At 60.2% G+C, this 10,954-nt stretch overlaps 1 protein-coding gene across 2 annotated transcripts in view; it reads right to left on the bottom strand.

Moving 5' to 3' along the window:
* Nucleotides 1-1,731: 1,731 nt before the first annotated feature.
* Nucleotides 1,732-10,954, bottom strand: part of MGAT5B (alpha-1,6-mannosylglycoprotein 6-beta-N-acetylglucosaminyltransferase B) — a 68,169-nt gene continuing 58,946 nt past the window's right edge. Inside the window, exons 13-17 of one of the 2 annotated variants that reach the window (XM_078066154.1) lie at nt 10,715-10,861; nt 10,435-10,551; nt 5,206-5,280; nt 3,782-4,038; nt 1,732-3,287 (exon numbers count right to left, since the gene is read on the bottom strand). In XM_078066154.1, the coding sequence (XP_077922280.1) occupies nt 3,089-3,287; nt 3,782-4,038; nt 5,206-5,280; nt 10,435-10,551; nt 10,715-10,861 (795 nt within the window). In that variant the 3' untranslated portion in view covers nt 1,732-3,088. Of the gene's footprint in view, nt 3,288-3,781; nt 4,039-5,201; nt 5,281-10,434; nt 10,552-10,714; nt 10,862-10,954 lie in introns of both variants that reach the window. The other variant, XM_078066155.1, reaches the window with a different exon arrangement.

Below are 10,954 nucleotides of genomic sequence, written 5' to 3'. Positions count from 1 at the left end.
TGAGGGACTTTATCAGACCTGTTATGTCACCTGTAAGCAGGCAGGGGTGGGGGGAGAGTGACATCACCTGCAGGATGGTGGAGAGGCCAGCCTGGGCTTGTTATCTCCTCTGCTGTTCGGTGATGGGTGGGGGGCAGCACACTGAAGAGGGGGGGGCCTGGTGCTGGTCCAGGGCGGGGAGGGCAGAGAACCCACAGCCTCCCCCAGGCATCTGGGGTCTGCTTCTCCTTCTCTTCCTACCAGCCAGCGCCCCACACCCTCTGCCCCCACCCCACCTGAGTTCAAAGCTTGCCAGGATTCAGAAGTAGGCTCCTATGCAAAGAACTCTTAGAACCCAACAATAACATTTACAACGACGTGGATGGAACTAGAGGGTATTATGCTAAGCGAAGTAAGTCACTCAGAGAAAGACAAGTATCATATGATCTCACTGATAAGTGGAATTTGAGAAACAAGACAGAGGATCACAGGGGAAGGAGGGGAAAATGAAATAAGATGAAACCAGAGAGGGTGACAAACTGTAAGAGACTCTTAATCTCAGGAAACAAACAAGGCTGCTGGAGGGGAGGGGGGTGGGAGGGATGGGGTAACTGGGTGATGGACATTGGAGAGGGTATGTGCTATGGTGAGCGCTGTGAATTGTGTAAGACTGATGAATCACAGACCTGTACCTCTGAAACAAATAATACATTATAGGTTAATAAAAAGAAAAACAAAACCAAAAAAACCCAACGATAAGAAACAAACAACTAATTAAGAACTGGACAGAAGACCCGAAGAGACCCCTCACAGGTGTCTTGCTGATGGCAAGTAAGCCTATGAAAAGATGCTCTGCGTCCGATGCCATCGGGGAATTGCAAATGAAAAATGAATTAAAAATAGATGGAACACCGGGCGCCTGGGTGGCTCAGTTGGTTAAGCGACTGCCTTCCGCTCAGGTCATGATCCTGGAGTCCCAGGATCGAGTCCCACATCGGGCTCCTTGCTCAGCAGGGAGTCTGCTTCTCCCTCTGACCCTCCCCCCTCATGTGCTCTCTCTCTCTCTCTCTCTCTCTCTCAAATAAATAAAATCTTAAAAAAAAAAAAAATGGAACACTGAATGGTACCCGCGTGGTCGAGACCAGTGGTTCACAAGGTGGGTCCTGGGCTGCAGAAGGAGCATCCCCGAGCAGAACCCCTGGCTAGAAGGACGTCTCGGCTCACAGAGGATCACAGAGAACTGTGAGCACAGCTGCAGGCGGGGCCCAGGCTGAGCTGTCACCCTGTTGGGTCATTTGATCCTCATAGCTACTTTGAAATGATCCCCTCTTCCCCACCTCACTGCTTATAAGCTGTGTGCCCTTGGGCAAGTTACTTAAACTCTCTGTGCCTCCGTTTTCTCAACTGTAAAGGGGAATATACGCCCAGTAAGCATTAGCTAGGATTTATCTCGATCTGGCTCAGGCTCTTATCAAAATACATTTGTGCTCTCTGACCTCACAGAGGCCAGCCTGAGGTGAAATGAAGCGGGGACAGCCCGGTCGTCAAGCAGGGTCCCAGGAGCCACGGTGTGGGGGTTGGGGGGCCCCTGCAGGGACGGCCCTTGGGCAGCCTGACCCAGAGAGCTCCAGCCTTGCAGATCCAGGCACCCTGTGTGCGCCGAGTGACAATATGCAGCAGGGGCCGGGGCACCAAGATAGACGCCCCCCGCCCAGGGCGTCCCAGGAAAAGATGAGAAACAGCACACGCCTCCTCTGCACCTCACATCCCAATAAAATATTTATTATTTCAAGAAATAAATCTTTAAAAAAAGAGAGAGAGAAAAGAGTGTCTCTATTGCTTTCCCCCGACAGGTCAGGTCCTTGGTGACCACTGAGTTTCTGCGGCCGCAGGGGCCACCCAGGCCCGGAGAGGGGTCTTGGATGGGAGGGCCCCTGCTCAGCCCCACGAGGGCTGGCTCCCCTCTGCCAGCTCTCAGGGCCTGGGCTGCCTCCCTGGCAGGGGGGAGGGGCAGGCCTGGGTTGGGGGGGGAGTTGCCTGGTGGGGGGGGTGGGCTTATAAAGTGGGGTGGAGTGGCAGTGTCTCTGAAGGCCCTACCAGTTTAATCAGGCAGGGCTCTGGGCACGGGGAGCAGGGGAAAGGGCATCCTGGGGCCGGGGCAGGCATACCATACAGAGAGGACAGTTGGGTCCAGAGGTGGTTTGAGGCTGGAGAAAGCTGGAGGAGGGGACGGGCAGCATCGAGGGGGTGGGGGCTACCTGGGGGCTAGCAGGCCTGGGACGCCAGGAGCTGGGCTGGGCGCGCCATGGGGCTGAAGCTCCATCCCAAGCCTTTGCCTACACGAGATGCTGGGGGGTGGCCTGCTGGGCTGGGGACTGACGCTCTGGGGACAAATCCACGGCCTGGAATCGCAGTCATGCCAAGATGAGTTTCGGGAGAAGCCCAAAGTGGAGAGCACTGGAGCAAGCAGGAGAGGGAAACAGTTCAACCCAGGAGCTAGGTGGCCCCCCACTCCCGCTGCGCCCCCCAAGTATAAAGGGGAGGGGGAGATGGCGATGGCAGGAGGGGTGGGGCTGAGAGGAGGCATGAACAGGCATGAACAGGGTCCCCCAGTCCCTTGTTCCTTTTGTCCATACCCCAAACAACCGCAGAGGGACAAGACTGAGCCCTCACACATCACTCCCCTCTCCCTGGACCCTGCAGCGGGCCATCGGGCACACTGCCCCTGCTCCCTCCGCATACATTCTGAGGCCCCATCCTGGGCCCAAGAAGGACCAGGGCCCTCAGTCTGGTCCAGAATTGGCCTTGCACAAAGCAAGGGGCCTCTGACCACCTGCTCCTGCCATTGGGGCCCCTGACCAATCCCAGAGCTGCTTGGCCACGACGCTGCCACGAGCTCCGGGACGAGGTCGAGGAGCCCGCCTGGGGTGGGCACCCCGCCCGTGGATGAGCGGCCCGCCCCTAACCCTGTGCACGAGTCTGCTCTGCCCACTTCCTGGCCAAGGAAGAAGCTCCAGCGCGGGGGCGTCGAGGGGAGGGCGGGTCGCTGGAGCTCGGAATCTGCTGGTGCTTTCTCCGGCGGCAGGGAGGGCCAGGCGGGTGGGCGCCCTCACAGACAGTCCTGGCACAAGGCCACCTGGCCCTTCCGGAAGTCTCGGCAGGGACAGAGCCGGTGGTACTTGGTGCTGGAGCCCGCACAGCTGAAGAGCAGAGGCTCCTTCTGCAGGAAGCACTGGCGGCCGGGCTGGGCGAAGGCCGGGTACAGGTGGTTCGTCTCTGACTCGGTGCTGTCGCAGGGCACCTGCAGCCTGGACGGGCACCGCGGGCAGCGGTCACAGCCCCAGCCTGGGACCGCCCCCTCCCCTCCCTGGCCCATCCCATCCCCAAGCAGGGAAGATGTCTCTGGGGGGCACCAGGCCAAACCCCGGGCCGCAGCTCCTTCTCCCGGCTGTGAGAGAGGAGGACAGGAGGGGGGCTGGGCTGAGCTGCAAGCCGACCCACCGGGAGGAGCCCTGGGCCTAGAAGATGCCGGGACAGGCTCGGCGGAGGCTGAGGGTGGGGTGGGGGTGGGCGGGGATTGGCAGGGGCTGAGGTTTCACCAAGAGGGTGGCAGCCGTGACATGGACACCTGTCCGGAAGGTCCCTTCTGGGATCATCCTGACTCATGGGGGAGCATTAAACCCCCCACCGCGGGCAGGGCTGGGGGCAGGGCAGTTATGGGGTGACAAGCTGCAGGTGAGGGAGGCTGGGCCAGCCCAGGAAGGCGGGCGGGGGAGCGGGGGGTGGGGGGAGGCTCACTTACTTCTGGAAGGCGTCCTGGCTGTTAAGGAAGGGGAAGAAGGAGGGCTCGCAGATCAGCCCGTGGTCCAGGCACACGTCCGTGCAGGCCCTCCCAGCGGTGGCCAGCCAGGCCCGCAGGGAGTGTGCTGGGGGCCAGGCCCCGGGGGCGAAGCTGGCATTCTGGGCCCACTCCAGGTGGGTGGCATTGGGGGCCAGGACGAAGGGACTTGGTGGGGCCTGGGCCCCTACTGGGGCAGGGCCTGGGGCTGCACAAAAGTCCTGGCGGGAGGAAAGCCAGGTCAGCCGGGAAAGAGGACGCAGGCCACCGGCTGACACCGGGGGGCGTGGCCTCAGGGACACAGAGGCTCAGAGAGCTCACAGAACCTGTTCAGGGCCTCAAAGCTGGATGGCAGAGGCAGAATTTGAACTCAGGCCAGCCTGAGAGCCACCCGCCCTTCACGGCCTCGCAGCCCGTCACACCTTAGTTAGGCGCAGTTTTTACCCTGAGGCCCATGGGCCCTAGCTTCAGAGTGGCAAGGGGCCGGGGCTGACTGGAGGGGCTCTCCCTGCAGGGGTCAGCCCCAGGAACCACCTGTGGGGCCCAGCAAGTGTTTCTGTGAGCTTCATGATGACATCCCTGTGGCTGGCTGGGGGCTGAGATCCTGGGTTCTGGCCCTGACCCCACCCAGCCCTCCCTGCTGGGGGCCTCAGTGTTCCTGTCCGTAAAGCAATGGTCTAGAGCCACTCTCCAGCCCTTAATGTTGCGGAACAAGGTGCAGACACAGGCCACAGGCTATCTGTCTGAATATCAAATAGTTAGAAAGCAACCGACACCTAGTCCTGTGGCCCAGCCGGGCCCTGCCCCTCCCAGCCATCAGCCCTAGAAGCCCCGAGCCTAGAAGAGAGGCTCAGATCCCCTGGCAGGGAGGGGGAGGCGGGACTTCTCCAGCAGCCCCTTCCCCTGGGTTCTCAACACAGAGTCCTCATCCCCACCCCAGTCTCACCTGCTCATCCCTGGGGGTGGGGTGGGGAGTGGGGGCTTTCCATACCTACCAGTCACTCAACCAGTTACCAAACTTTTAAGCAACTTCTTTATCAAAATAACAGTCTTTGTGTTTCTGTGTTGTGGTACTGGGCTGGGTTCTAGAGCTGGAGACCCAGAGCCCCCCCCCGCCCCCCCCCACCAACGCACCCAGGCCTGGTCTCTAAGCAGGAGAGCAGGACGGCCCTGCATCTCCATCCCCACACCCGTGCACCTCCAAGGGAATGGAAACAGACAGGTGGAGGAGGAGCAGGAGTTTAATGGGCACAGAGCCCTTGCGGAGAGAGCTTCCTCAGACACTGGAGTTGGCTAGGCCCCCTCCTCTGGTCTGATGGGGTTTCGGGTAGCCCCCCTTCTCCCCGCCTCCCCCCGTCCCTGGAGCAGAGAGCGGAGGGCCCACCTACTTGGTGCTGGATGTAGGCATGGATTCGCTCCAGCATCCCCTCACAGGTGTACTCGTAGGGCAGGTAGGGGTCTACCTGTGGGAGAGATGGGCAGACATATGGGGCAGGAGGCACCCCAGGCCCCCGTAGACCTGGCTGTCGGGGGCCGGCCATGCTCAGCATTGGGGGCGGAAATCTGGTGTGCCCAGGGAGTCCATCACCCCATCTCCCGGCCCCTCCACTCGGACCCCTGGTACACCCTCCAGCGGCCCTGGGGGTCATCCCACTCCCTGCCGCCCCCTTCCCAGCTGCACTCCCTATCCCCTCCTGGGCTACGATGCCTGCTCTTCCCACAGCCAACCAGATGGATTCACCCCCCCTTAGGTGACACCTCCTCCAGGAAGCAGTCCCTGAGCCCCAGCCCACCCCTGTTACAGGACCACTTTCCTTCCTCCAGCACCTGTCATCATTTCTGATTTACCCCTCGTGTCTCCCGAGTTACAGGTCCCTTGAGAACTGGACTACGGCCCGTCTCGTCTACCACCGAGCCCACCGCCTGGCACAGAGCCTGGTATACAGTAGGTGCTCAGGAAATAGCACCTCCAGCTCTGTGTTCTGCTCAGAACGGAGAATGTTCACGAAAAAGAACACGACGGCATCTCCCTGTCAGATGGAATGAGATGAATCTGCGAGGCTTCCGGCCCAGGCCAGGCACCTGGGAAGGACCCAAGACGCGCGTCCCCGGCGGAGGCCAGACCGTCCGTCTAAGCAGCTAATGGGTACGAGGCAGCCTGCACTGGGTGGCTGGGGGCAGGGGGGTTGAGGAGCTGGGGACTGAGGAGCACGGGGAATAGGGAGAAGCATGAAACGGGGTGTCCACCTCCTGTAAGTGGGTACCCCACCACCTCTGCGCTCTTCTCACCTGACCAATCTCTCCCCGTTTACCCCGTCCAGCACACAGCCGCCCCGGAGGAAACCCGTGCTGGACAGGGACATGGGGGTGACCCGCCCCAGACTCAGACTGGGCCTTCGCCCCCCTTCTCCCCAGGGCGTGTGTGTGCGTACGTGTGTGTGTGTGTTGTGTGTGCCTGTGTGCACGTGTGTGTGTTGTGTGTGCCTGTGTGCACGTGTGTGTGTGGCGTGTTGTGTGTCTGTGTGTGTACGCGTGTATCCGTGTATTGTGTGTGTATATGCTGTGTGTGTGTGTGCAGACGTGTGTGTGTGCATGTTGTATGTGTGGGGATGGGCACCCGCCTGGCCCAGCCCGATTCCGACTCACGCTCTTTTCCAGCCAGCAGCCCGGGCTGTGTGATCTAACCCTCGTGCCCACATGGGAGTGGCCTCCCGCCCCCTCATCAGAGCTGGGCAGCATCAGAGGCCCCCTCAGGTGTGCCGGGCGGGTCCTGCTTCCTGCAGACCCCACCTCGAAGGGCTAGACGCCCATCCTGGGCCCCCTGCCTAGGGGCATCCCTGACCCTCAGGCTGCTGCTCCCCTTGAAATGGGTTCAGGCCCCCAGAAGTTTCTCGGGACAAGAGCGCACCCGGGTGGCCTTTCCCCAGTTCCCACTGTGAGCGGCCATTCTTAATCCAGGCGCAGTTCTGGATCCCCAGAGAAGCCCAGGTCCTGCACGGGCCACCACCGCACAGCCCAGCCACCGGGCAGCCTTCCCAGCCCTGCCCTGTGCACCTCTGGGTCCTGACCTCGGCCAACAGCCACAGCGGTGCCGGCAACCAGCTGCTGCCCCGCAGGGCCCTGGACACCCCTGGGGTACACGACTTCCAGCCCTGGTTATAGATAACTCCCCAGAGGAGAGAGTTCCCCTCCAAATGTCACTCTGCCTACTCCACGGTCACTCCCCCCCGCGCTTTGAAGCCCACGTCGCACGGTAACTCGCATCAGCCAGCCACGTCCCACCTGCCGTGAGTCTCCGCCCGAGGAGCCAGCCTGCCTGGAAATGACTGTCATTAGGCCTAGTCACAGGTGCGCACAGTAACCAGTCTCGACGGGCCGGCAGGTGCTGGGCCGGCACAGTCATGAGCGCGGGAGGGAGGGGGTGGGCAGGGGCTGGCCTGGCCTCCCCCCCGCCCCCCGCCACAGAGAGGCGCCAACGGCAAACCCACCCACCCCTGAGTGGGGGACAGCGGGTCTCTCTCAGCTCCTCCCCGTGCCTCATCTTTCTTCTTCCCTCTCCCCATGAAAGGCCCCAGGACTTGCAGAACAAGCTGTGTTCTCTGACGGTGGCCCTCAATCAGTTCTCTAAAATAGGATTATGAGGGGGGCGCCTGGGTGGCTCAGTCGTTAAGTGTCTGCCTTGAGCTCAGGTCATGATCCCAGGGTCCTGGGATCGAGTCCCGCATCGGGCTCCCTGCTCCGCGGGAGGCCTGCTTCTCCCTCTCCCACTCCCCCTGCTTGTGTTCCCTCTCTCGCTGTGTCTCTCTCTGTCAAATAAATAAAATCTTTTAAAAAATAAAATAAAAAGGATTATGAAAGCGGCCCAGGCTGCTTGTTGAAAATGCAGATGCCAAGGCCACACCTGGGCCTTTAGAATCAGAAGACAGGAAGGGGGGCGCCTGGGTGGCTCAGTCGGTTAAGCGTCTGCCTTCGGCTCAGGTCATGATCCCAGGGTCCTGGGATCAAGACCCACATCGGGCTCCCTGCTCAGCGGGGAGTCTGCTTCTCCCACTGCCCCTCCCCCTCACTCATGCTCGCTCTCTCGCTCTCTCTCTCTCAGAAAAAATCTTTAATATCAGAAGACCGGCCCAGGACCCACATTTTAACCACCTCCCAGGTGATTCTTGGTAAAGGGGTGAACTGCCCGGGGGGAGCGGTGGGACCCCTGAAGGGGGTGAAGGCAGCGGGGTGGTCAGGTTTGGGGCCCACCTGGAAGTCTCAGCTTGGCAGACTTGCAAAACTTTGGTTCCTTGACCCTTTTGTTATTGTCATTTTCTAATTAACTAATTAACAAAATTAAACAGATGTGCATGTAAAAAACAAATCAAAAGGAAAACCAATGTAAAGTAAGTTTCCTCCCACCCCAGACATCCAGGCCCATCCCCAGGGCAGCGATTTCTCACATGTCCAACCAGAAAGAGCGCACGAATGCATGGGCGCGCTCACTTGCAGGCCCCTCGGCAGCCCTGTTGTGTTCTGCGGCTGGAACGTGCTCCCCACAGGACCGGGTATCTTGCTCCTTTAGCTCAGCAACAGATCTGGCTAAGATCTACTGGGCCAGACCTGAGCCCTCGGGGTGGGCAAAAGCCTTGCTGGTCTCCCTTCCACTCGCTGTCGTTGTCCCCTGGGACAGAAGCCTCGGAGGCTTGCTCTTCAAGGGGAGGGGAGAAGGAGCAGGGGGAGGATGTGGGGTGGGGGTCCCCTCCAGGGTAGCCATCTGCCTTGACGGGGGGCCTTCCAATGCAACGTCCCCCTGGGATGTAGAGCGCTGTGCCACCACTTGGGGCTGGGGTTGGTCAGCTGTCGGCAGCGGCTTCTTTCTTCTGTACCGAGGCCACCTGGAGAGCCCCTCGCCCGAGGACTGTCTTGTTCAGCCCAGCGAGGGTCCCCAGTTGCAGCCCTCAGTCAGCGATGGACAGAGCTGGGGATAAACACCCTGGGTTTACTTGATTCTCAGGGAGGACAATCTGGGGTGTGACCTACCCCATCAGTCAGAGGTCCCCGCCAGCACTGAACGCCAGGTGCCGCCGGCCAGGGTGACCTACTCCAGAACACAGCGTCTCACTTTGTCACTCCAGGACCCTCCTTCCTCAGATCACATCCCAAATAGCTTGTGCCTTGGGGTGACCCTCTGGAGGAACCCACTCTAAGATAGCCCGTGACCTGGAGGAACTCACAGTAGAGATTTCCTCAAGCTGATGCTTAAGGAGTGGAGGGCGCCCACCGCTCAGGGAGGGTCCAGGGGCTCAGCCACTCTGCAGGTCAACCTGGCCACAGCCACGTCCGTCACAACTAAAGACGGGTGGAGGCTATGCCACACAACGTTCTTCTGGGCACTTCACTAGACAAACACTCACCCCCAGACAGAAGGACGGAAGGCCGAGGGTGTGGTCAGTGGAGGAAGGGAGGAGAGGTAAGTAGGGATTTTCTGGGGGCATCTGCAGGGGCAGGGGCCAAGGCTGGGGGTCCCGAGTGGGAGTGAGTGATAGTGAACGCAGGGGGGTATTAAAAAAAATGCCAGACTGCCTCAGGGTCAGGACAACCAGGCCAGGGCTCTGGCTCAAAGCTAAGGCGGTAAGTGCCCCTGTGTCCATCCCTGCCTGTCTCTGCCCTTGAGCCTGGCAGTGGCCCCAGCTCCCCTGGGGCAGCAGACATGCTGGCCAGCTGCTCTCCCTCGCAGAAGGAGCCTATCACGTCACTCACTTGCGGTGGCCCTGCCGAGACCAAGGCTCTCCAGGTCTGCCCCAGACCCCGACATTCACCCTGAGCGTACATACTCCACCCCCCTCCCCCCCGGGAGGACACACTCCGAGAACATGGGGTTGGGCAAGGAAGGGGACACCCGCAGGGCTGGTTATCTTTGTTCAGCCTCATGTCCAAGCTACAGCCAGAGGGGGGTCCAGAGGGAACATGGCGAGCAGAGTGTCATTTGCATGGTCTGACCCCTTACCAAAATGAAGGAACCAGAAGAGCTCGGGGCACCATCAGAAGCCACAAAGGGGCCTGCCGAGGAGATAAGTTGCACAAGCCCCTCCTCCCTCTCTCCCCACTTGCACGTGTGCACCTGCATACGCCCACACTCACATACCTGCTGAAGGAAACCCAGAAAGTTCTTTCCCCTTGCTACTCAAAGGGTGGCCCTAGGCCTGGCACCACCCCAGACCTGCTGAATCCAAACCTGCATTTTAACAAGATCCCCAGATGACGTGTATGCCACGTATAGTTTGAGATATGCTGTCAAAAGGCCACAGACACACACGAACAGCAGAGTTCCAAGGGCCTCCATGCACTAATCCTGGAAACATTTACTCAGCACCTAGCTTGTGCTAAGACTGCTCCTGGGGCTCAGCCTCCAAAGGTGCTTAATAAATGATTCTGGATCCAGGGCTGCCATGTAAGGTTGTACAGGTTGCTCATAGCACAAAGGTATTTCCCTGCCTCTCCGTCCCCCCATCCCTATACTCAAGGTGGTAAGTGGGGTCAAGTTTGCCAACCCAGGCCTGCGAGCCTGAGTTCACCAAGAGGGGCATCTTTTTCCAGTAGTGACCCCCAGAGTCTTGACTGGATCTGAGCCTCACCTGGGTTTTCATGATGGCCTTGATGGCTGCTTCAAACTCCTCTGAGTTGTTGTAGTCGACAGTCCACACGTGGGGCTTGCCGATGAAGTTCTCTGCGTAGGGATGCTGGGAGAACACCTGGCCGGGTGGAGAGAGCAGCAGCCCCTTCCTGTGCCTGCCAGGTCGGCCCGCGCTCAGGGGAGGCGCCCCCGCCCACTTGTCCTGTCCGTCCCTTCACACCCTGCCTGTCTCCCTCTTCCAGGGACTGCAGGGGTCCCCATCTCAGACCCTCCCCACTCACCTCTCTGGAGGTGGGCTTGCCTCGGAAGAACTCGTGGTTGAGCGAGCTGTGGGGCGGGCTGAAGCGGGACTGAAGGAAGATGCAGCCGTTGGCGATGGCCTCCAGGGGCGCGGGGCCCTCGTAAGGGAAGCCGAAGCCTATGAAGAGCTGAGGAAGCAAGTGGCACAATGGTCAGGGAAGGCTGGGCACCAGAGCCCCAGGAAGCCAGGGCTGGGACATTCACGGGGGCGGGGCGGCCAG

Source organism: Halichoerus grypus, chromosome 2 (genome assembly GCF_964656455.1).
Source record: "Halichoerus grypus chromosome 2, mHalGry1.hap1.1, whole genome shotgun sequence".
NCBI classification, from domain to species: domain Eukaryota; kingdom Metazoa; phylum Chordata; class Mammalia; order Carnivora; family Phocidae; genus Halichoerus; species Halichoerus grypus.
The sequence above is the reverse complement of the archived record's forward strand: the minus strand, read 5'-3'. Positions and strand labels throughout refer to the sequence as shown.